The sequence below is a fragment of the Mirounga angustirostris genome, unplaced genomic scaffold (assembly GCF_029215605.1).
Source record: "Mirounga angustirostris isolate CCGP_5_RB_7025 unplaced genomic scaffold, mMirAng1.0.hap1 SCAF_4, whole genome shotgun sequence".
NCBI classification, from domain to species: Eukaryota; Metazoa; Chordata; class Mammalia; order Carnivora; family Phocidae; genus Mirounga; species Mirounga angustirostris.
The window spans coordinates 48169791-48196259 of NW_026991712.1; the positions used below are offsets into that span (position 1 = coordinate 48169791).

Genomic DNA, 26469 nt, shown 5'->3' on the forward strand with positions numbered 1-26469 from the left:
TGGCAACCTATAACTTTCTCACCATCCTAGCCTGTCCTCAGATTCTTCCTATCTTTACTTTGTACTTAATCCACAGCCCAGCCTTATAACCACTACCTTGGGAAATACTTTTACATCCCTGCCTCTCCCTCTTTTGAACTTACTAATCAAAACTCAAACGCTGAATGAATTCAGCCTTCTAGTTTTTCATTCCTCAGACCTTAACAGCTGAAAATTACTGGAGGGGAGAATCCTACAACTAGACAGGTGGTGTCACTTATAAAGATCCAAGTAGGCAGTCCAATATTGTGCAGCATTCTTAGCTATAGTTTGCTAGTAAATACTTGGCTACTCTGACAGCTTTCTTTCTCTTCAGAAGTTTTTACTTTCTTCATTCTTAGCCAGTGACCTCACCTTATACTTTGAGAAAACAGAAACCTACAGTGATAACTCTATAGTTTACATTAAACCTTTCTTCCTCTCCTATTACAACAAAGGAAGTGTTCTTGTTTTTATCAAAGGCCAATTTCTTAGCTTGCACTCAGCATCCCAGTTCTTTTCGTCTTTCTTGAAGAACTATCTCCTCTGGCTATGAACCTCTCCCCTGCCTCAACAGTCTCTCTTGTTTACTAATCTATTCTAGGCTGGTGTTCTCAAATTTTTTTGGTTATGATCCCTTTTCACACTTTATCTGTGCATTTATTTTGTTGCACTGTATTAAGTATAGGAAAATCTGTTCCCACACAGATACGCAGTTAGAAAACAGATGTACTGTAGTCATTTTTTTTCAGGTAACTGTGGCTATTATTCTTAAATACATATTAAGTTTGACAAGGTAACACATAATAGGAGTTCTGAAATCAAGGAACTTTTTCTACCTTCTTATAAAACCCAGTGGTTTATCTTGTACTCTGAATAGATCTTTTACCCATGCATGATTTTGTAACATGCATTGGTCATTTGGAAATAATGGTTCACTAGGTTACAAAGTATTTCCAAATGTTGACACAGTTAATTATGTAATAGAAAAAAAACTGCATTGGTTAAATACCACCAATCTCATCAGAAAAGTTTTGGGAAGCTTTCAAGCTCATGGTGGTTGGTACATACAAGCTTTCTCAAATTTGAATTTTTACCCGAAACCTCAATTTTCATAATTGCCAACAAATGCTGTCAGCTGTTTACCTTGAAGTGATAAGCTTACTTCGTTACTTTTCAAGAAAATGCCTGCCAAGTAAACAGTTTGTCAGTCATGCTTTCAAGTAAAAACAGCGTTCCATTAAAAAAGCAAGCTGGTTCAGCTTTCAACTCAACTGCTGGCTTTCCCCTCCAGACAACCACAATTCCTCTGGTATGTGTGGAAGTGCTTTATGCAGGCTTCCCATTTTGTCTTACAGAATTTTAAAAAGATACATACTCAAGCATCAAGATTTAATAATTTTTTTACTGCTTCATAAAGAACAATTTTGAAAGAAACTGGCTCCCCCCGCCCCGCCCACCACTGCTTTGCTTTGAACTGCAGGTGTGCGGTATTGAAGAATGGAGACAGCATTCTGGTGCCACTGCCTTGATTTTTGCTGAGGCACCAGCAGTTTTACCCACCATTGCTTTTGCACTCTTAAGTGCAAGTATCAAAACAATAAAAAGGCAAATTACTGCTTAGTATGAAAATAGTTCTGACCTCCTGAAAGAACCATGTACCTCCTAAGCTACCATGTTTTGCCTGGATGACTCTTAACAGTTCTGGTAACTAATCTCCCTGCCTTCAGTCTTGAATCTAATTCCTCCCTCCTCTGTTGCCAGAGTGATTTTTCCTGAATCTCATTAGTTTCTATTTAAGACTCTTCAAAAGCTTCTAATTGCCCTTAGAGTGAAATCTAAGTTCCTTATAATCGCCTACAAGGCTCTACATAATTTAACCCCTGCCTACATTTCCAAATTCTTTTTATCCCTGTCTCCCCTCATTGACTAACTGCCAGTCACACCAGTCATCTTTCATTTCCTTGAAAAACAATTTCTTACTTTAAGGTCTTTGGAATGCACTTTTCCTGTTTCTTCCTGCACCATGCTATTTATCAAACTCAAACATTATCTTTTCTGAGAAATCTCCCTGACCACACAATCTAGGAGGTTCCCTCTAGTTCTTTTTTACAACACCCTCTTTATTTCCTTTGAAGGACCTTCTTAGTATTCAAATAGTTGACTTGTTTGTCATTTGTGTTCCTTTCTCCCAATGGAGTGCAAACTACATAAAAAGGCAGGGAGCACTTCAGTCTTATTTTATACATACTGGTTATTCTAAATAATTGTTTAATCAATGGATACATTTCTTAGTATAGTAACCAAGTAGAAATCATTCCAAAGTTAGGGTGCCATATTAGTCTGTTCTAAAAACTGAAATTCTAGCTACTTTGATAAGTAAGAACTTATACTGGATCTTACATATTAAAAAAAAAAAAAAAAAAAAAAGATTTTCTGGCCTTCACCTTCCTATTTAGGATTCTTGAACTTACCACGTGTGGCTTCTTGGTAACCAGGTGTCTTTGCCAACTTTTTCAATGCAAAATTTTTGAGGCCCATTACTTCCTAAACCAGGAAGATAAGACAAAATTTATCTGGTTCTTCAAACTTTTTGGTTTTGACAACTAGTTATATAACAGAACATGTCACATAGTCCTATGACTAATACAGAATACAATGTAAATCACTTCTGCCTAGAGAAGGTTCTTATTGCTGCAGAAATCCAGCAATAAGAATTAAATCAGTGGAAAGAGAAGTAGCTCTAAAGAATTTTGCTCCCTTCACAATCACCCGAAGGAGCAAAGCAATGGCCAACCAGACAATGTAAGCGGCTTCCATTTTTGTCTTACAAATGGACTTGATATTAACCATTAATTAGTCTTTCTTCTGGTAGATACCGTGTAGAGAGCACAGAAGAATAATCCTTAGATTCAAGTCTATTGTGTGTCTAAAGGCCATTATTATCACAAAATTATCTACAGAGAAACTGCAGTAAAACTGCATTTACCCATGAGCTCAGCAAATCCTCCTAGAGGTAAACGGCAGGTTCCGGTGACAAACTGTAATAGTCGCATCCTTACTTCATTGTCTGTCTCCTTCACAAACTGTGTAACAAAATCAAATTTACTTTAATATCAATACTAAATTATCTCTAGTACTTAAAACAGTGGATACTTAAATTATTCTTAAATTTCTTCAAGAATTTATTCAGGTTAGGCATATGTTAAGTACACCACGAATGTTCAGTTAATCCGCACAAGCATACCACTGGTCGGCCACTACTATTATTACATCCATTTTATGCAGAGGAACATGGGAGGCTTCAAAAGGTCATACCACCAAAAGGTAACATGTTGATCGGCTACAATATTACAGCTATCACTGGTTTAGGGCTCCTGCCAAGGCCTGTGCCATATGCTCTGTGTGTGTTTAGCACTTACAATAATACCTACAGATAGATACTATCATTAGCATCCCTACTGTATATATAAGCAAACAGAGGACTAGAGATTGTTGTTCTCAAACTGCTTAAGTGGCAGAACATCTGAACTCAGGTCCCGTCGAGCTCTAACCCAGTTATCCTGACCTGAGTCAACTACCCTTCTCTCCTATAAGCTACCAAAAACAAACGAACACTTCCCAATCGCCCATTCTCAATAGTTTGCGGCATTTTCTCCCACTAAATACTATTTTCTCAACTCTTTGGATTCTTTGTACTTGAAAACTTAAACTATGCATTTTGTTAAAATACTTGGTACATTTACTATCCTTTCAAAGAGGGACATAAATGTGTAATGTGGTGGAATATAGATTTGAATTGGTGGTATAGAAGGCAAGTGAACTTACAGGGCAGTCTGAGTAGAAGTGTATCTTAAAAAAAATTTATAAAAAGTAAACAAAAATATAATTTAAGGATAAGACAAAAAGTGCTAATGATGATCAAAAACATTTCTATATAGAACCGTGCTGAGGTACACATTTCATCAAGACACAAGGAACAGAGATTAGCACATCTGGCATAAACCAACCCATTTCCTAATCACTTGGATTTACATGACTCTAAGCTCAAGCTCCTCAGGTACACAGATACAGATGTCCAAAGGGAAAGTCAGGGAACATGAAGGAGTGAAGAAGCTAGTAAAGAGCTGAGAAAGGAAGATTGCAGACACCTGCATACTTTCTGTATGTGATGCAATTCAGATATTTTAGGCCTGAAAATTGATTTATCCCTACTTTTTAATTTTTTATTCATTATTATTATTTTTTTGTAAGCTCTATGTCCAATGTGGGGCTTGAACTCATGACCCTGAGATCAAGAGTCACATGCTCTACCGACTGAGCCAGCCAGTCACGCCTTGTTTTTTATAATAGGTAATAGATACACACAGCACACAGTATAGAATTCAAAGGTAGTAAAAGGTACAGTATCAAGAGTTTTCACACCTCATGGCCAGTTTTTTCTCAACCTTTTCAAAGATGGCGTATTCATAGACACTTGGCCCTTGAACAACGCAGGGGTTAGAGGAGCTGACCCCGCATGCAGTTGGAATCTCAGGGAAATCCACATACAACTTTTGACTCCCCATAATTTAAGTAATGGTCTATTGATGATCAGAAGCCTTACTGATAACATAAATAACACATATTTTGTATATATAGTATATACTATATTCTTATAATAAAATAAGGTAGAGAAAAGTTACTAAGAAAATCATAAGGACAATACATTTACAGTACAGTGCTGTAAAAAAATCGACATATAGGGTGCCTGGGTGGCTCAGTCGCTATGCGTCTGCCTTTGGCTCAGGTCATGATCCCAGGTCCTGGGATCGAGCCCCGCATCGGGCTCCCTGCTCAGCAGGGAGCCTGCTTCTCCCTCTCCCACTCCCCCTGCTTGTGTTCCCTCTCTCGCTGTGTCTCTCTCTGTCAAATAAATAAAATCTTTAAAAAAAAAAATCAACATATAAGTAGACTGGCACAGTTCAAACCCTTGTTGGTCAAGGGTCAGCTGTACCAGCAGACACTTAGAATATACAGAATATAAATTTTCCTTTTAACCAAATAGCACATTATACACACCTTCCTTTTCCCTTTAAAATTATACTGAAACATCTCATTCTCCAATATTTTTGTTAATTTGCATTAAAAAAGAATGATTACAAGGTACAGAATTACAGAACAGGTATTCTGTAATTTATTTACTCAGTCTCCTCCCAATGGACATTTAGGAATTTGGAGTCTCTGTTTAGTATACCAGTAATGGTGCAAAAATTATCTAGTATGTGCCATTTTGCATATGTTGAAGTATAAGATAAGTTTGCAGAAATGTCTACATTTCTTTAAAGTATTAATAAATAAATGGCACATATCCTTATGAAAAGATTCCACTTCTGGAAAGTCTTTCTCTAGTAATAAGCAGGCTTAGTTTTCACTTGAAAATGAAAGTACAGCATACGTAAACCAGAAGTTCAGTCACTGAATCGCTCAAATGAGTCTCAATTACTGGATTTTCGTGAAGAATATCCCTGGCCTAGAGATTTTAAGTTCTCAAACACACAAAATGCAAACTCCAGTACAATGTGCTTCAAGATCAGCATGCAGGACTTGGATGAGACCACTCTATTCTATAGTTTAAGCTAAAATACCAACACCAAGAAAGGGAGTAAGGGAGAGAAAAAAGAAAAGGAAGTCATTCTTGGGCATTGTCCTCTAGATTATTCTAATTCCCTAGCATATTATCGCCTTCAGAGGAATTAAGTATCTGCATTGACTTTCTCACTAAAAAAACATACTACTGGGACGCCCGGGTGGCTCAGAAGGTTAAGAGTCCTTGATCTCAGCCCAGGTCTTGATCTCAGGGTCGTGGGTTTAAGCCCCACACTGGGCTCCATGTTGGGCATGGAGCTTGCTCAAACAAACAAACCAAAGAAAACCTGCTTCCTCATTTAACTTCCAGAATTAAGTAGAATTTATAGAATACTTTGATACTACTAGGAACAATATGCTATACTACAAGTATTACCATTAAACTACTACTTAAAGAAGATTCTGTCATTCATTCTCCCATTTGGGAAAACAATCAAAATAAGCAATGGAAACTCCCTTAATAAATGTTCATATATTCAACTTCTGATTTATAATTCAAAGACTAAAAACCATGTCCAAAGGCAGTTTCAGTTTTAAAAATGAACTGTTTTTTAAACCACTGTCTCATGAGGAAACATTCTTTGAACCTTTGTTTCAAAATAAAAGCAAATACCTGCCAAAACCAAATGATTTGCTTGCTGTTTCTTGTATAATGTCGATACACAGTATTTCTCTGCCAATCTGCCAAGTCAACCTCCTGCATGCCACACAACATAACCTGGGAAATGAGCACAGTAGCAGGTCACAGTACAGACTTAGTGAAGAGAATAACTATATGACTCAGATTTGCCAATGAATACCTATGCACCTGCCTAATTATGTGAACAGCTAGGTACGTGACAACTAATGATCACAGTAAGCAGATCCAACAAAATTTGTAGCAATTTAGAATAAGCATTCTTTGGTACTTTATCTTTTATATTTACTGAACTCAAACTGACAGCACTTGGAGTTACTATTCTTCAAGAAAACCATTAGCTATGCTAAAAGAATGTCTTACTAAAAATATATCCCAAATTAGGTGTCCAAATTATTGTTAGGTTTCAAACATAAATTTCTGGTTCTTTTTTCTTTTTAATCTAATGCCATTTTCTCTATTTAAAGTTAAAAATATACTAATTCCTGTTACTAATTTTTCCAGGCTTTGGGAATAAAATATTCTATGTGAAATTTTCAAATAAGCCCAGGGTATTACATATGGGATGAAAGCTCTTTTTGGCATAATGAGATAGTCTGATACTTATTTCCTTTCTCATTAATTAACGTTGAGCTGCAATTTATATGCAATAACATGCAGGTGTTTTAAGTACAGAGTTAGGGGTGCCTGGGTGGCTCAGTTGGTTGAGCGACTGCCTTCGGCTCAGGTCAGGATCCTGGAGTCCCAGGATCGAGTCCCGCATCGGGCTCCCTGCTCGGCAGGGAGTCTGCTTCTCCCTCTGACCCTCCCCCCTCTCATGTGCTCTCTCTCTCTGTCTCTCTCTCTCAAATAAATAAATAAAATCTTTAAAAAAAAAAAAAAAAAAAAAAAGTACAGAGTTAGATCAGTTTTGACAGATAATATACACCTATGTAACCACCACCACAATCAAGATGTAAGATGTAGAATATTCCCATTAGGTCCCTTTTTTGCAGTCAAAAACACCATCTTCGTCTTTGGCTCCACATGATTAATGATATCATCACAGATTAAATTTTTGAGAATGTCATTCATATATATGGTACACGATCAACAATCTTTTCTGTTGTCTCCACCCTCTGCCTTCCCCCATCAACACAATGTTTATGAGATTCACCCACATTGTTGTGGGTGCCATGTTTCTTTCATATTGCTGAGTGGTATTTCATTATATGACTACACAATAATGTACCTATCCATTTACTTCTTAATGGTCATTTAGGGGTTTTTTCAAATTTCTGGTTTGGAATAAAGTTGTGATGAACATTTATGAAAAAAATCTTTGTATGAAGATATGTATTTTATTTCACTTGAATAAATACCTAATAGTGGAACTGCTAGGGAATAAGAGGCTGATATATATGTTTAACATAAGAAACTTCCAACATTATCCCAAAGTGGTATTTCATTTAGTTTTCATTCGCATTTCCCCAATAACGAATGAATATGTTTCATGTGTTTACTTGCCATCATAGCTTTATGAGTCTTTGCCCATTCTAGAAAATTTTTCTTTACTGAGTTGTAAGAGTTTATATATATAATATATATTATATATAATAATATCTATAATATAATGTGTGGCTAATTGTTATGTGTTCTCCCCAAGAGAACTGTTTCCTTTTTCAGCTTTCATATTTTACGTTTATGTTTTAAATTAATCTTTCTTCATGGGCTAAAGTAGGAGTCAAGGTTAATTTTCTAACATATGGACATCTAGTTGATCCAGCATCATTTGTTTAAAAGACTTTCTCTTTCCCCATTGAAAAATATTAGCCCTTCTGTTGAAAATCATAGACCCACATATGATAATATATATGTGGGTCTATTTCTGGACTCTTAGTGTTTCACTGATCTATTTGTGTATCCTTTCAAAAATACCACAGTGTCTCAATTACTATGGCTTAATAATAATTTTTGAAATCAGGTAGTGAACATCCTCCAAGTTTGTCCTTTTTTAAAATTAATTGTTGGGGGAGGGGGCGCCTGGGTGGCTCAGTCGTTAAGCGTCTGCCTTTGGCTCAGGTCATGATTCCAGGGTCCTGGGATCGAGCCCGACATCAGCAGGGAGTCTGCTTCTCCCTCCACTGCTCCCCCTGCTTGTGTTCTCTCGCTGTCTCTTTGTCAAATAAATTAAAAAATAAATAAAACAAAATTAACCGTGGGATGCCTGAGTGGCTCAATTGGTTAAGTGTCTGCCTTAGGCTCGGGTCATGATCCCAGGGTTCTGGGACTGAGTCCCGCATCCTGGACTGGGCTCCTTGTTCAAAGCATGTGGGCGGGGGGGAGGGACCTGCTTCTCTCTCTGCCTGCTGCACCCACTACTTGGCTCTCTCTCTGACAAATAAAAATTAAAGAAAAAAAAAATTGTTTTAGCTTATCTAGCACCTTTGCATTTCCTTGTAATTTTAGAATCAGCCCGTCAATTTCTACAAAAAATTCTTCCAGGATGCTGACTGGAATTGCATTGAATATACAGATCAGTTTGGAGAGAAATGACATTTTATAATATTGAGTCTTCTAATACATAACATGATGTATTTCTTCATGTATTAAAGTTGTCTTTAATTGTCCGAGCCATGTTTTGTGTTTTTAGATATAGAGCTCTTGCATGCTCTTGGTTAAATTTATTTTTTGGATGCTTTAGTACATAAAACTTTAAGATTTCAATTTCCAAGTGTTGCTGGTACACAAGATACACACCTGATTTTTAAATTATTGGCCTTCGATCTGTACCCTTGGCTAAATTCAGTGTTATTTCTAGTAGATTTTTTTGGTAGGTTCCTTAGGTTTTCTAGGTTGACGATCATGTTATCATCCATGAATAAAGGCCATTTTTTTACTCCTTTCCAGTCTTTATGATTTTTATTTCTGCTTTTGCCTCACTGCACTGGCTGGGCTTTCTGGTATAATGGGGAATATAAAGGATGATAGTAGACACCTTTGCCCTCTTCCCAACCTCAATATGAAATATTCATGGTATCACCAATTAGAATGATGTCAGGTGCATCTTTTTTTGTTGATGCCCTTTAACAAACTGAGAAAGTTGCCTTCTATTCCTTGTGTGATGAGAGTTTTTACAAAGAAATTGTTACATCTTAGTTTAAAGAGATTTTAACTTATAGAGGGCCATGACTATGAATAACCATTATTTCGAATAATGGTATACATGCCCATTATTGTGGTATTATTCATGGTTAAGACAGATGATGAATGTAAGTAAAAGAACAACAGACTAGGAATAACAACATAAAGCAAAACAACAACAAAAAAGACCTATATTTTCTCACAGCTCTGTACAATGAGCTAAAGGCAAATCAGTATCCAATAAGGGCTTTAGTCTCCTTATGTGTAAAAGGAAATTATTATATGGCCCAACTATTTTACAGGGCTATGTGTGAGACAACTGTAAACTCTACCAAAGGCGATATAAAAGTATGCGCCTATTCATATCCTTTTACAGTCTTAGTTTCATCTATGCTCTAATACTGGACTCTGGCCATACATCCCTCTTTCACTAGGTGGGCCTCTAAAACAGGAGCGTTGTTTTGTTTTTTTTAAAGATCTTATTTATTTATTTGACAGAGAGAGACACAGTGAAAGAGAGAATACAAGCAGGGGGAGTGGGAGAGGGAGAAGCAGGCTTCCCGTGGAGCTGGGAGCCTGAAGCGGGGCTCGATCCCAGGACCCTGGGATCATGGCCTGAGCCAAAGGCAGACGCTTAACGACTAATCCACCCAGACGCCCCTAAAATAGGAGCTTTTAATGGGGGGTATGGAATATTTTAGGTGTATGCATTTTGAAAACACGAAATTATTTTCTTCAGATTCTTAATGAAGTCTGCGATTAAAAAAAAGATTAATACTACTCTAAAAAATATCTTCCATTCTGTTCTTCTGATGTGTTTCTGCTAATCTGTACAGTCAAGCTGTTAAAAGAAAGAGACTTTAACCAGATTTATAGAGTCTACATTATCAGCCTGAGTTCTGATTTTCATATACTTGTCAGTTTCCAGAAGGCTAATTTCTATATAGGAATTATTGTATACAATTTCTAATGCTAATTTTTCATACGCACATTTGATTATATGAACAAACCAAGTTTCTTAACAGAGAACTGAAGATGGTTAATGTTAAGATACTGCATCCAAAGGAAGCAGAGAATACCAAGGAATATCCTAACAGCCCTACCTATGTTCTAAGCCATATGGGGAAAGAAGACTTCAAGAATTCACCATAACTAATCATTAGAGAAATACGAATCAAAACCACAATGGGATATTACACCCATTAGGGTTGGCTACAGTAACAAAACAAAGCAGAAAATAACAAATGTGGGCAAAGATGTGGAGAAGTTGGAATCCTTGCACACTTTTGGTGGGAATGCAATATATGGTATAGCCACTGCAGAAAATAGTGGTAGTTCCTCAAATAATTAAATATAGAATTACTTTATGATCCAGTAATACCAGTCCTGGGTATATATCCAAAACAACTGAGAACAGTGTCTCTGAGAGGTATCTAAGACACATCTATATATCCATCTTCATAGCAGTATTATTCACAATAACCAAAAGGTAGAAGCAAACCAAATATCCAGTGACTGATGAATGGATAAACAAAATGTGGTATATATGTACAATGGAATATTATTCAGCCCTAAAAAGGAAAGAAATTCTTACACATGCTACAATATGGATAAACTATAAGGACATTATGTTAAGTGAAATGAGCCAGTCACAGTAAGACAAATACTGCACAAGGTCACTTACAGGAGATATCAACAGTAGTCAAACTCATAGTAAGTAGAATGGTGGGGCCAGGGAAGGGGAAATGGGGAGTTGTTTAATGGATATAGAGTTTCAGTTTTGCAAAATGAAAATTAATCCTTGAGATTGGCTGCACAATAATGTAAGTATACTTAACATTACTGAGCTGTACACTTAGAAATGTTCAAAATGGTAAATTTTGTTATGTGTATTTTACTCTCTCCCATCCCCCAGAAAAGAATTTTTGATATACTTCTAACAAGTCTAAATACAGTTGAGACCACTAAGAATGGATCTTTGGGGCAACTCACCAGTAAACAAGGATTTCATTAAGTTCCCCAAGTTATTAGTAAGGTTACACTCACTCTTCAGGACCCCTAACAGTGGGCACTGAATGATTTTGTGCCCATGACATCATCATGGTTCAGAGAACTTAAGACCATCACCCCATGCTAGGATTTCAATACCCCCTGAACCCCGGCACGAATAAGAGAATTCTACATTGTGCTACATCATTTAAAAATGTGTGGACATCCTCCTGTAGAAGCCCAAAAACAGTTCATCCACCCAGTAACATTTCCTAAATAGCATAATAAAAGAGCCTCACCTCCAATTCTTTCTCATCAAAGTACTGTAGCCATTGAAGAGGGACAACTTCATTGAAACCATCAAGGAAAGCTTTGGTCTGTTCCTGCACTCCTCGAGAAAAACGCCACTCTGTCATTAAACTGAAAATAAAGATGGTATTTAAAAATATTTTGTTATGTGAGGTGAAAGCTTAGAAACACCAAGTACTTCTGAAATTCCTTCTCTTTTTCCAAATATGCTATATATATGTAACATAAATGCTGATGTTGTGTGTGTAAGTAGTTTAAGAGTTAACACATGCTTCCCCATGAGGAAATCAGTTCCAGCACATCAGTAGCTAAAAAGGATGCTTTTCAAAATAGGAAGTTTTTTATTTGTCAGTAAAACAGCCACATTCGAGCACTTATTTCCTGTGCATGTGTAAACAAATAATTCCAAATACTGTGTGCTGACACAGTAAGGGAAAGACTACAGTCATTCAACAGGTTCTCCTTCCAGCAAAGCATTTGCTACGGAAGACTTGAGAAGGCTTAAAGCTGGAGAACTGGTTCTTTACATGCTAATTTATTAGAACATGAAGATTTCCTAACAGAACAGAAAAAGTAATACAAGATGAAAATAAAACATTCTGAGGAGATATATAAAGCAGATGTAGAGTAGGGAAGTGTAATAAAAAAGAAGTAAGAAAGAATCTGCATGGTGACCCAGAACTTCCACAAGGGGCCTCACTGATAGTAGATGGGTCTGGAGGTCCCTGTGAGGAACAGCACAGACTACTGATGAGGAGAAGCCACCGATACTAGCAGATAAAAGGAAAGGCAATTTATCCACATTACTCCCCTTCCTGGGACCCAGAGAAGCTGGTCGTCTTCTCTGCTGAGGGCAAACCTTTCATCCTTGCTGCCTCCACAACTGTTCTTCATCAATTACTCGCCCATGCCCTCAACTCTACCTTCTGACCCTCTTCCCATTTGCCCCCATGGGTGCTCAGACTATTGCTTTCCAAAACCCTTCCTTCAACCCAGTGTTTCTTTTTAATTATTCTCTCTCCTCTCTTTACCACCACTCTTACTAAAAGAGTACTCTGTATTTCACTGTCTCCACTTCTCACCTCCTGTTCACCCAAATTTTAAACCACTGTAATGATTTGGGACTTTCAACATCTCTCCCAGGGGGAAAAACAAAACAATTTTCTTCACAAATGTCACCAAAGAACTCTAAATTGCCAAGCCCCATGCCCTCTTCAAAATTACTCCTGCTCCATGAACTTTCTGAACACTGGGTGGGCGTCGGCATTCCCAAGCCTCACACAGTTCCCTGGTCAGTATCAGCATTCCTGATGTGATCTAACTTTGGCTACTCCTTTGTTTCCTTCATTGGTTTCACTGTTCCAGAAATGTTGGTATCACTGAGATCTCTGCCTTCTTTTCTTTTCTTGCTATTTACTACTTAAAGATGGTATCATCAATTACCTAAGTTTTAACTATCATAGAAAAGCCAGTAATTCTTAAATTCCCAAATCCTGCTAAGATATTAAGATATAAAGTCCTGGGGGGGGGGGAATCGGAGGGGTAGATGAACCATGAGAGACTATGGACTCTGAGAAACAAACAGGGTTCTAGAGGGGAGGGGGTGGGGGGATGGGTTAGCCTGGTGATGGGTATTAAAGAGGGCAAGTTCTGCAATGGGGCACTCACTGGGTGTTACGCACAAACAATGAATCACGGAACACTACATCAAAAACTAATGATGTAATGTATGGTGACTAACATAACAATAAAAAATTTTTAAAAAAAAGAACAAAACAAAACAAAGATAAAGTTCCTCTCTCCTTGGATATCCTGCTAACACATGCAACTATTAACCAATCTAGAAACCTCAAATACTTCATTTGCTGGTATTTTCCCCACTACATGTAATTGGTCACTGAATCTGAACTATTCTATTCCTGTAATATCCTCAAAAATCCATTCCCTCACTTTTATCTCTACGGTGTCCTGTTTTAGGCCTATGATACTGAATTACTAGGAGAATGAAAGAGCCTCTTAACTATGTTCTATCTCTAACTACTTCCTTCCATCCATCTATCCCTCCCAGTTCGTCCTCCATAAAGATGCCAAAATAAGCCTTCCAGAAACAATTCTGATCATCTCATCTTGGTTGTGGTTAGTTTTTGATCACTCTTATATTAGAGCAAAAATCCAGGTTTCTTAGACATAAGAGTTTCCTTAGACTAATGCACAATCTGGCTACCCCTCGAGGTTCCCAGCTAGTCACTATTTCTCACCATGATATACTATTCCCACAGTGCTGTGGTTGTAGTCTCAGGATAAACTAATCCCTTTAATACCTCAATTCCTCTGCTCCTGCTATTTCCCTCCCCACAAAAGCTCTCCATCTATCAGGCAAACTCTCATTTATCTTTTCAGACCTAACATATGCAATGCCCTATGAAGAACTTTTTTTCTCAGTTCTCCCAGCAGAATCAATGGCTTCCTTCCCACTTTGGATTCCAACAGCTTTCATACATCTTTCTACCATTCATTTACTCATAGATTCACTGAGGTCCTATACACTAAAAACAAAATATCACAACTGAAGAGTTATGCTTAAGGAAATTTTGTGTTGCCTTTGTTTGTAGTGGCCCAAACTGGACACAACTTGAATGACACCTACTAGCAAAAATGACTGACGAATGTAGAAGGGATACACCATAATTTATCTAGCTATTAGAAAATGTATTAGATATATCTCTACTGACATGGAGGGTGGAAAAAGCAAGCTAGAGTGTAACATGTATGATATGATCCCATTTTTGAAACAAGTATCAAGAACATAAAAACTTGAGACAAAGGTGATACCGAGAATCCAAGCCTAAAAGAGAATGAAAATGGTAGTACCATTAATAGAGATAGGTCAAGTGAGGCAACAGGAAAAAAAAAATGAGAAGTTTGATTTTGACATGTTAAATTTAATACAGGTGATTCAGTAGTTGAGGAGTTGGCACACTATGGCCCATGGGCCCAATCCAGCCTGAAGCCATGTTAGCAGGCTATTTAGAGAAGCAGGCTGAATAAAGAACCTGGGAAGAACCTGCACATTTAGGAAATGGAGATTCAGATAACCATCACTACAGAGAAAGTGAAGAAAATCCATACGGTGCAGAATCACGGAATTAAAGGGAACAAAGAGTTTCAAGACAGAGGCTGTGGCGGGTACTGTGAAAAGAGTAAGTTAAAGAGGAAAAGTGAGCTGTAAGAGGAACTGAGCATCAGCTGGGCTTCGCTACTACCTGACAGAGCACCCTGGGTGCTTCATCTAGAAATGAAGAAGCTGCACAGTCTTTGCAAAGCCCTTTTTAGCCCCACTATTCCATAAATTTTGATCTGCACAAAGGTAGAACGCTTACAGCAAGCAGGAGTGGGAAAGTGAAGGTCATCATTTATTGTCTTATTTCAAGAACACTGGTACTACTGAGAAGAACTGAAATATATGTACATCAGAGGCAAGAGAAGTTATTTTAGTACATTTGAATTTTTGAGTCCTGTCAGAGCATGTTTATAAACTGAGATGAAGATTGAGTAGAGAGCAAATGACAGAAAAGGATAAGTGAAAGGAGGAACGAATGTGCAACAGCTTCCCAGAGGAGTGAACATGGGATCAAACTAAGGGCACAGACAGAGGAGTTAGTTCTGACACACGCCAGAAGTTCTAGAGATTAAGGTCAATCAGGTGTATCACCTTACCCAATATATTCATCTTTGTTCTCCTCAGTCACCAGGATATTGGAACCTCCCAACTTCAGGTCATGCGAAGTAACCTTTCCCAAAATTTCCATGTCAACAGAAAAGTACATTTCTAAGCCACATTCTTCAATGTTGTTGTCTCTGGGTGATATAAATATATATCGACTAATTAACATGATATCTAAATTGGCTTCAAGAAAATGTCTCATTGAAAGATAAATCTTCAAACCTTATCCAGATAAGGGAATTATAAAATTCAGTATCAATAGATTCCAAATCCTTAATAGTCAGTTTTTTACTTAGCATACGCTTGTAGAATGGTAAAGAGAAACCAGTATCAATAAACTTCCCATGAAAAAGTGCCTGCCGAGAGAAATAAAAAATTTTACTTAAAAATTTATAAAACAACAATTTTCTTATTCAGAGGACAATAACAGAGAAATCATGAGGCTTCACAGGCCAAAGTAAGCACTTAAATAAGTAACCAGGATAAATCATGAAAACCAAAATATTACGTAAAATGCTAAGTATGAAACACAAATTACAGAGTTAAATGACTTCAAACACTTTGCTCTATCACGTCCTATCAATAACTGTCAATGAGGATGGTAAAAGAACAGTATCAAACCCCCACTCTTTCTAGTGTATTCTATAAATTAAATTAACCTAATTGGATGCAGAAATACAGACGGAGCCTCAGGGCTCCTGTGCATGCACCTGGCAAGACTCCTCCTCCACTCCTTTCTGACCACAGTTGCCTAAGAGATTTGCAGGACTGACCCCGTTTGTCTTCACTCCTGCTCACAACAGCCAACACAAAAAAGCGCCAGACCTCCTCACACCCCAACTCTCACCACCAACTGCCCATCCATCTCAAAATCCAATTCCATTTCTCACACCTCCCCTAACTCCCAAAACCATCTCCCATCTCTATGCTTTTTCCTTCTGAAACTCCTGATCCATCATTAATAAAATCCCCCATATACTCGTTCTTTGAAGATCCTTTGGCATTTTGATTTAACAAACATCTAGCATTTTTCTGAAAACTTTGCTTCCCCCCAAGTCCTCCCAAAGGGGTGCTGTTTCTCTCCCATCCCCCTCATATCACCAGGCCTGGAAGTGGGGCAGGTGTTGCTCCTCATTACTAATTCCTCCTCCCCAAACCTGCCCGTCTTAAAGCTCATGGCTTCATACTGCCCTGAGTGGCCCATGGCCCCACCCCTGCCTGCATTTCGCTGCCATCAACCCTAGATCTTGGAGTTTCTCTTTGTTGCTCCCTCAATGCTGTGTTCTTCTACACTACCATCTTAATTTTAGACATTTCAACATCTACAATGATGATTCTCTTACTACCCTAACTTTTTAGTCCTTTCAATAATCTTTCTTTCACTTAGACTAACCATTCTCGACATCATACCTAAGATACTGTTATTAGCAAAATACAGCAATAACTGTATTCCTTCACAAACTCAATTTCAACCATCACCTAATTTTCTAGCTCACTGCCTTCTGCAGTGATATCTGCAATTTTGACCCCACTGGGATTTAAAAAATACATAAAACCTTATCACTGTTTCTCAGCTACTCAACAAAGTTATTTCTTTCCTTATTCAGTTTTGATTCTATCATCAATCATTAATATTACTCCCATGTATACCTTCAAACCCAGCCTCTCCTCAAAGAAATTCTGGCAAAATCCAAAGCCCAGCTAAACACAACCCTTAACTTACTCCATCCATGCCTGTGCCTGGGTATTGGAACATGCTAGAAATGCATATACAACCATGCTGACTAGTTCATGACCAACAACCTCCAGTGGGAACTTAGTGCTGCCTGATAATCGTATTTCCCCACTGCACTCCCTCTCCCAAGTAACTATTATTCCTCAAATACTTTTCTCTACTCCTCACTCTGAGCTAATGATCTTGCTTTCTATTTCATGGAGCAAACAGAAGCCACCAGAAGAGAATTTTTGTGTATTCCACCACCTCTGCTCACGACGAGCATCTGAATCTATATGCTCTATTATCTATTACTTCTATGTGTGCCACACAGCTCTCCTACTCCAGGTCACTGCTCCCATATTCCCTCTTTGACATCATCACATTCTTTCTTCTTACTTATCATTATCTGCATGAAAATGTTTTATTCTCCTCCCATCCTAGATACTGCCTAATTTCCCTATCACCCTTTACAGCAAACTTCCTTAAAAGATTTGTTTATATTTGTTGTCTCCATTTCTCCTTCCATTCTCTCTGGATTTCACTCCCACTAGTCAACTATTGTCCTCTACTGCTCCTGAATCTTTCCCCTGGCCAAATCAAATGGTTAATTCTAAGATCTCATCTTGCTTACCATATCAGTGCTGGACAGGGCTGACCATCTTCCCTCGTCTTCTGGCAACTGTTCTTATTTGATTCTCCTATCTCCTCCTCCTCAGCTTTTTTGCTGGTTCCTTCTCATCAACTTGACCTGCAAATGTCCTTAAACTTCTTCTGTCCACCCTTATTCCTTAAACAATCACATAGCCCTAACCTAGCTAGATAACCCCTCATTGCCAGACTTACATACCCAACTCCCTATTCTAGTCTCCGTTTGGATGTCTATAGGTTATCTTAAACTTAACAAATCCATTTTTTTTTTTCCAAATCCGAATTCTTGATTTTTCCCAACCCCCAAAATGTGCTCTTGCCACAACCCTGCCATCTTAGGAAACAGCAACTGCAACCAAACACACAGCCCATACATTTTGGCGCCATACTTGACTCTCTCACACTGTGCATCTAAGCTGCCCGAAAGTTCTGTTAGCTCTAACTACAGAATATATCCAGAATCCCAACCACTTTTCTCACTACCTCCATTGCTAAACCACTCAAGTTCAAGCCACTATCACCTCTCACCTGGATTGTTGCAAATGGTCTCCCTGTTTTTGCTGTTACTCTCCTCTGCCCCCAATTACAGTCTCTTCTACACAGCAGCCCAGTAAACTTAGTAAGAGCTAAGTCAGATCATGTTACTTAGATCGTGTCATTCCCTGCTCAAAACCCTTTAGTGAATTTCCTAGAAGTCTGACACAGTACCTTTCAACCCCAGCTCCCACCAAATCCTCTCTCATACACTCTGCTCCATGCATGCCATTTTTCAATCAGAAATAGAATTCTACTTTGGAGCCTTTTTCTTGCTGTTCCTTATGTCTAGAATGTTATTCTCCAAGATACATGCATCATTCAGTCCCTTGCTTTCATGTTTCTGTTCATGTGTTACCCCCCAGAGTCCACCTCTAATCATGCCATATAAAAAAGCAACAACACTCCTTTTCCCTTGGCACATAACTTATGTGTTATTCTGTCTCCCTCTGATAGAATTTAGATCCCCGAGAGCAGGGACTGTGTCTTTTTATTATGGTCTCATCTCTGTAATATTATGATGCCATAGTAGGTGCTCAATAAATATTTGCTGAGTGAGCAGACAGAAAGTACAAATAAATACAAACACTTCTGAAAAGACAATAGCCCCATAAGAATTTCTGCTAAGCTCTGAAAATTCCCAAAACATCAGTCAAGTGCAACTGTTATACAACTCAGATTTTCCTTTTAGCAGAAGTAGTCACACCATAATTAAGCTTTAATTTATAAAATGAAAGGACTTTTAAAGACTAATTGGCTACATCAATAATCATTATATTCATAATCTTGATTTCATACGGGTACTCAAAAAATATGGTACTCTCCTTTCTAGGCAAACTTCCTTGGTAACAAACTTTGTGAATATACACAACCAAGGGATAACATGGATCATTTTTTTAAGTCTTCTCCAAAATACTTTTGAAATAAGCAAGTTTAAATAAATAAAGGAAAATAAGAACTTACCATAGCAATAAAGCGACCAATAAAACAGAAGTATGAAAGATGGTCTGGGTTAATGGTTGATGCTGGATTTATTTGTAGACAATAGTTGTTCTTGCCAGCATACTCAAATAAGCAATACATAGGGTTCAAAACTTCATGTGAAAGCAAGAAAAACCATTCTCTAAAAGAAAGCAAGATTTTTTTTTTTTTAGCATTCATACACACATGACTTTAAAAACAAATCTTAAATACACCCATGCACACATCATCTCTGCTCAACAGCCTTTAATAACTCCACTGCCCAATTTCTCAGCCCTCCAGTTAAGTCTTCCTATGATCGGACCCTCCGCTCAGTTACCTGCAGTTCCTATGATGCCAAACTACAAACTCAGTGCTATTCACAGATAATATGCTTATTTCTATGCCATACTCTTCTTTGGGTATGTCTCCTCTGTGTCAACTCAGCCTATGTAGGTGCCACCTTTGCTTTCAGTCCAACTGAGATTCATCCCACTTCAATTTTCTGAAGCAACTTGCAGCATATTTATTTGTATCAATCACTGACTACTCTGTGGTACTGTGATAAAACCACAATATTATTCATTTTCCTGTACATGACCTGCCCATCCACCAGACTAGAAACTCCTCAAAAGCAAAAGCCATGTCTTCATATATATTTTTGTATCCTTAACTCACAGGCATTCTAGGATCTATATGCAATAGGTTTTAGTAAGTATCTGCTGGTGATACTGACCTACACAACTGCTGCTATGGGACAGTTTTAGTTTTATTGCCAACATATTACAAATGGAACTAAAATTAAAAACATGAAATCTTTAAATGTGATTAGCATTCTCTAACTTATTACCACTTATTTTCCCTCACTTATCAAAGTCTAATGATGAAATCCAACTAGATGAAAGATTAATAATTCATATCACAAAATAAACCCAATCTGCAAGACTCTCTTCCACAGCAATTTCTTCTAAAGCAGGGTTCCAACTCAAATGCTTACAGTGATCAGTACACGTGGCTTCCTTCTCTGCATGGGCCTCACATTTTCTACTTAGCCACAATCCCCCATTCTTCATTGTATCCCTGATAAAAGTTATTACCAATTTTAAGAAAGAATTCTTTCTAGGCAGATAATCATTGTCCTTAGATGACAGCGCAGTGGTGGGCACAGAGTGGAAAAGAGTGTTATCCATCCTACAGGGCTGAATCAGCTATGTAGATTCAGCCAATTGATGCCATGTGAGAAGGTGGGAACGTGGGTCTAGGGTTTTTAAAAAGAAGCCAGAAATCTTGATTCTTAAGCATAATCTACTGATTTTCTTTAATGCTGTCAAATAATTGAAAAAAATTTAAAATCACAATGGGAGCCATTACTAGGCAGGCTAAATCTGGCCTGGAAGCCCATTTACAAAAGCTTTTTCTAAAGCTTTAAAAATATAAACTCAGAAACTGCCTGACCGGTAGAGAAGGGAGTCTTCCCCTAAACAAAATCAACTAATAAATGATAAACACCAATTCACAAAACTAAATCCAGTCCCAAAGTAGTAGTGGAACCAAGTGACTTCCCACTGTGACAAGGCTTAGGTAAAACATGCCCCCAGGGGAAAGGACTGACAGATCTGTGAGAATGTGTTTACATAACACAAAAAAAACTAGAAATAAACTTTCTAGTTGCTGCAGATCACTTTTAGCAAATAGCAGCCCAGAGAAAACTGAATACATTCAAAAGAAGAATGCCTATAACATGGTATCTGACCTATATACCCTAACACTAAAAGAAAAGAAGGAAAAATTCTAACTAAAAAGAGGTGGATGAGTTCACTTTCAACATATCCTTTTCTATACTCTCAAATAAACTAAAGAGATACTAGAGGTTGAAAAAATTATGAGACAACAGATGAGCTAGCAGAGCCTAGAGAAGAAAATGAAGAAAACAGTAAAGCCACTAATGAAGAAAAATCACATTAGAAGCAACAAAATGTAGGGCAGTACTGCATACAGTGACATGAGGATAGGTTTGAGAAAATCAAAACAAAATGGAAAAGCACAAAGATAAAAATAATCAGAGAAAAGATGACCGACATGTAAGACTGACACAAAAGATTCCACATACCCATGATTGATGTTCCTGAAGAAAAATGGAACAAATGGAACAGAAAAAATATTCAAAGACATAATAGAAGAAAATTTCCCTTAAATTAAGAAAGATCTTAATATGTTCCTAAGAAAAGATATAAAACGATCAACAACGAAATTAATGAACTTGAAGGAAAAGGACTATGTGGGCATCCAAAGGAAAAACAAAAGTTTCCTACAAGGGGCTGGCCTTCCACTTCACATGCTATAACATTCAGTGGTAGAAGACAGTGAAACAATGTCTACAGGGTAGTGGAGAAACTAGTGTTGCGTAAGAATTTATATCTAGTTAAGTTGTTTATATACAAAAGCAACAGAAAACACATTTTCAAACATGCAAAACTAAAGGAGTATATCACCCTTGTGAACTCTTGAGTAAAACCAAAACATGAATATGTGAATCAAAATTAAGAATTTGGGAGTAAGAAAATCATGGTATGGAGTAACTATGTGCATTAAAACCCTCAAAACATAAAACTAAATGCAAACAGCTGAGGTAACTATGAGTACAAACAAGCATATGAATGTTATAAAGTCAGACACTGTAAAAAATAAAACCATATTTTATTTCTAAGGTACCTCTTTCTTTTTAATGTCTGAACATTCCTGAAACTGAGATAAATCACGATAGACGTGATATGAACATTTATTGTGATAGGTAGTGTTTCTTTTCTGAAAAAGCTTAATAATGCACTGGAGAAGAAAATATGCTAATTAAGCCAAACCTCTGATAATCCCACATATATGCTCCCACCTATCTCTTTTTGCCCACTGTACTAAAATTGTGATTTTGTAATTCTGTACACCTCTGAAATATTAGTTTAAAAATTTTTTCCTATGAAAAGCAGGTTTAATTCTTTTAAAAGATTCAATGAAAGTGTTCTGGTAAAAAATAAATTGTTGTCAAATTAGGTTTGGGCAAAACAAAAATTTTTAAGTTGTTCATTAAAAAAATTAAAAATTAAAAGGATTTCCCACTCATATTGCTCCACATTTTCCACTGTTAACAATGTATTTAATGAATGTGAAGGACTATTCTCAAAAGGACTCAGATTGGATTAAAACACAAACATAAAACCAACATACACTGTTATAATAACAAAAATTAAGAAACAACCTTATGCATGCTGATCCATTAATTAAGGTATCTACATACAATGCAATATTATGCAGTCATTAAATAAGAGTATTAGCACCATTAAATAAAGGAGAGTATTATTAGCTCCATATAGAATATGAAAAGATGTCCATGAGATATAAAACGATAAAATGAAGTTGCTATATTGTACATATTGTATGATCAATTCTGTTTAAAAAAATAGCAAATGTGTACTACATCACACATACATAAAATTTATATATATGCAGAGAAAATGTATAGGATAACCAAGACAGTAATAATAACACCTCTGGAACTGTGCTAATATTTTAATTTTTGTTTTTAAAAATAACTCTGGATTGCTATTGAAGAAATGTATCTTTTCAAGAATACATCCACTGCATACAATGGAGACATACTTATTTCAAAGCAGATGTGTTTTTATTTTACCTTGCTAGACCACCATAATCAAGTCCTTCTTCTCCTCTAAATATTACATATAATCGCCTTCTCAAGTCATAAGGTTTTAATGCCATAATCTAATTAAAAACAAAAACATGGATACTTAAAACACTCATATACAGCATTAAGTTTCTTCCAAAACAATTCAATTTAAACTACATCTGCATTTCCAAAATTACACATTTCCTTATCTCATACAACAATGCTTTTAACTTGAGATCAACTGATGTGTTCCACAAACTTACTCTATTAAGCTTTCCGTGATTCACCTTCTAAAATCTCTTTCCCCTCTTCTACTATTAAATGGTAGTTCTACTTTGGGTTAGTGGCAAGAGAGGAAGAGTGACACAGAAAGCTTTTAAGTTTAGAAAATATTCCTTCCCTTGTTGCTCCCCAAATTTTACCAAAATCTTGTAAAAGGTGACTTATAAATTTTTCTAACTAGCAACATTTGATGAGAAGCAAAAGAGCTTGTTCTGGGTCCTGCTTATACCACATATACCATTTCTCAGTAGGAAACGAACTCAGCTAAAGCAAAGAATTTATACAATATGTATACACAATTTTCACAATCCTTAATGGCTTACATGAGGATTCTAGCAAAGAGGCTTTACTTCTGGATAACAATGAATTACTTCCACCACACGTGTCAAAACCAAAGTCAAGACCGGCATGTCCGGGTGACAGCACAGCTCACCAGCAGGACTTTGCCTCATAGGCAGTCACGCACATCAAACAGACCATGGTTCTCCCCACACCAGAGGACAAAGCAAAATAAAGTTTTTCATGAATCTGGATGTACACTTACTACAAGAAAGCTCAAACAGAGCTTAGAACAAGCTAAGAATTTATTAACTCAAACCAAAAATGTTTTGATAATAGCTGCATTAAGTATCTTGCCCGAATTCCAACAGCTAGTAAAATTAAGCTAGGATATGAACATCTCTAATTTTGGAGTGCTATTTCATTTTGGCTTGTTTATGTGAAAGTCCCTATGTACCGGGACGCCTGGGTGGCTCAGTCAGTTGAACGTGTGCCTTTGGCTCAGGTCATGATCCCAGAGTCCTGGGATCGAGTCCCACATTGGGCTCCTTGCTCATCGGGGAGCCTGCTTCTCCCTCTGCCTGCCGCCTCCCCTGCTTGTGCTCTCTCTCTCTCTCTGACAAATAAATAAATAAAATCTTAAAAAAAAAAAAAGTCCCTATGTACCTGTATACACAGGGACTTTCAGTTCATCATTGTAATACTTTGGCGGGGGGGGGCAGGAATGAGAAGACTTTTATGAAAAATTCTCCACATCATCAGAAAAAAAGAACTGATAATATTTTGATTTTTTATCTTTAAATTTTCTGCAGATGATTCAGGAAAGGCAGACATATTACATTTATTCATTCACCAAATGTTTACTGTATACCTGCTATGTGTAGGGCACTATTCTAGGTACTAAGCATAACAGCAGTAAATGAAGTAGTTTGTGCTCCCATGGAGCTTACCTTCTAGTAAGGGAGACAAATAAAATGGGTCAGGTGGTGCTAAGTGTTACTGAAAATAATACATAAAGGGCTAGAATGGGACTATGAAGGAGGTGAGCAGGGACTCCCATCTTGACTAGTGTGCTCAGTCGAGGTCTCTCTGAGATCTTAACCTTTAAAACTGAAACCTACAGGAGGTAAGAATGAACATCAGGGTTACTGAAGGGATGGATACTTACATGGAATAGAGTATCTATACTGATTTAATTTTAATTTGGTTGTATTATCAAGACTTGTTTGAGTTAATGAAGTCTTAGAAAAGTGCCAAAACGTGTCATCTTGTTCCAGAAACTGTTTAAGCTTCATTTAAAATGGACATAATGGGGGTGCCTGGGTGGCTCAGTCATTAAGCGTCTGCCTTCGGCTCAGGTCATGATCCCAGGGTCCTGGGATCGAGCCCCGCATCGGGCTCCCTGTTCGGCGGGAAGCCTGCTTCTCCCTCTCCCACTCCCCCTGCTTGTGTTCCCTCTCTCGCTATTTCTCTGTCAAATAAATAAATAAAATCTTTAAAAAAAAAAAATAAAAAAATAAAATGGACATAATGATAAGAGTTATCACAAAGGGATGTTGTGAGGATGAATGAAATGAAATGATACCTATAAGATGCCAGTGCGAAGCATATGGCAATCCCTCAATACATAATGGGGTTTATTATGACTATTATTATAATGGACACTCAGTAAGTGGCAGTCATGGTTTGAAATTTCTAAACCCTAACTCCCTTAATATATATATAGGATATAATCAGACAAGTTGAACTGTTTATTCTGATAAAATCTTCCTTACCTGTTGGAAGGAATCTTCGAACAGTGTCTGCCGGGATACATTGATCTTTACATGACTGGGTAGTGCATTTGACTAAAAACAAAAATAATATCGTGATATCATGTAAGCTGTAGTATAGGTATAGTATAAAGAAAAGACTAAATGATTATGAACATAAGATTTATTTACCACTGTAGTACCTGGCACAAATAACGAAAGTGAGCAAGTTTCCACCTAAAGCTGCGTTCATAAGCAATCTGTGGACCACCTTTAGTTCTAAAGAAAAAAAAAAAGAAACCACACATTAATTCAAAATAAAATTGGATATGTAATATTCAGTATGAAACTGGAGTATACCAGAGTCCTACAAATGACCACAGGAAAGTTATTTGCTGGGAGAGAAGATACATTTGGTGGGCCAAGAGGCTTGCACAATGAGGACACATACAAAGAGTGAGATTGTATGTATGTATGGGTCTTTTGTAAAGAAGTTAGTTAAATGAAATATTAAAGTCTATTACTATTAAAAAAACAAAACCTTTGATAATACTTAAATCTAAGGAGGATAGAAGCTCTAGACAGAAGAGACAGCGAAGGAAATTCTACCACAACTTAAACCTAATCTCAAACTGAAAGAAACATTGCTGAGACAGTATGCAAAGCAAAAGCAATTTCTAAGAATAAGTGACATCCAGGTCACATGGCTCAACTGATCAGTGAGGGAAGAGGCAGAATGGGTGGCACGGAGGGATAGGCTCAATTCACACTGAGAAGGCCTGAGGCTTCTGCCTTTTGAGGGAGAGCCTAAGATACAAGCACAAAGTTCTTTCATGATCTTAGGGAACATTTTGGAATGGATGGAAAATGTTCTCTTATGTTGTTAGGTTCAAGTGAATTCACTGAACAAATATTTGTGAAATATATAGTATTACCTGACATTCTTCTAACCAATGAGAGTGTTATTTGTTAATAAAACAGGTAATAACCCCGTTTTTGTGGAGGTTATATACCAGTGAAGGGGACAGACAAGAAACAATAAGTAAACCATCTATGAACTGTGTTAGAAGGGGATAAACGTTTTATCACTCCTGCTCCTCAAAAAGGAAAAAGAGAGAGAGAGAGAAAGGCAGTGTAAAAAAGATATGGAGTGGTATAGGGAGAAGTTTAAAATTCTGAAATGGGTGAACAGCG

The 26469-nt window shown here is 37.2% G+C and overlaps 2 protein-coding genes across 5 annotated transcripts in view; one reads left to right on the plus strand and one right to left on the minus strand.

The window, feature by feature from the left end:
- RMDN1 (regulator of microtubule dynamics 1) overlaps positions 1–7174 on the plus strand; it is a 61641-nt gene extending 54467 nt beyond the window's left edge. The window contains exon 12 of the transcript XR_010410613.1: positions 1377–7174. The gene's annotated coding sequence lies outside the window, so the exon portion shown is untranslated. The remainder of the gene's footprint in view (positions 1–1376) is intronic.
- The window catches only part of WWP1 (WW domain containing E3 ubiquitin protein ligase 1), a 114285-nt gene that overhangs the window by 4042 nt on the left and 83774 nt on the right, over positions 1–26469 (minus strand). For all 4 annotated transcript variants that reach the window (XM_045896282.2, XM_045896283.2, XM_045896277.2 and 1 more), the window contains 10 exons: positions 25479–25554; positions 25300–25371; positions 22970–23058; positions 19291–19450; positions 15651–15784; positions 15422–15562; positions 11695–11815; positions 6260–6364; positions 3008–3104; positions 2493–2565 (listed from right to left, as the gene is read on the minus strand). In XM_045896282.2, the coding sequence (XP_045752238.2) occupies positions 2493–2565; positions 3008–3104; positions 6260–6364; positions 11695–11815; positions 15422–15562; positions 15651–15784; positions 19291–19450; positions 22970–23058; positions 25300–25371; positions 25479–25554 (1068 nt within the window). The remainder of the gene's footprint in view (positions 1–2492; positions 2566–3007; positions 3105–6259; positions 6365–11694; positions 11816–15421; positions 15563–15650; positions 15785–19290; positions 19451–22969; positions 23059–25299; positions 25372–25478; positions 25555–26469) is intronic.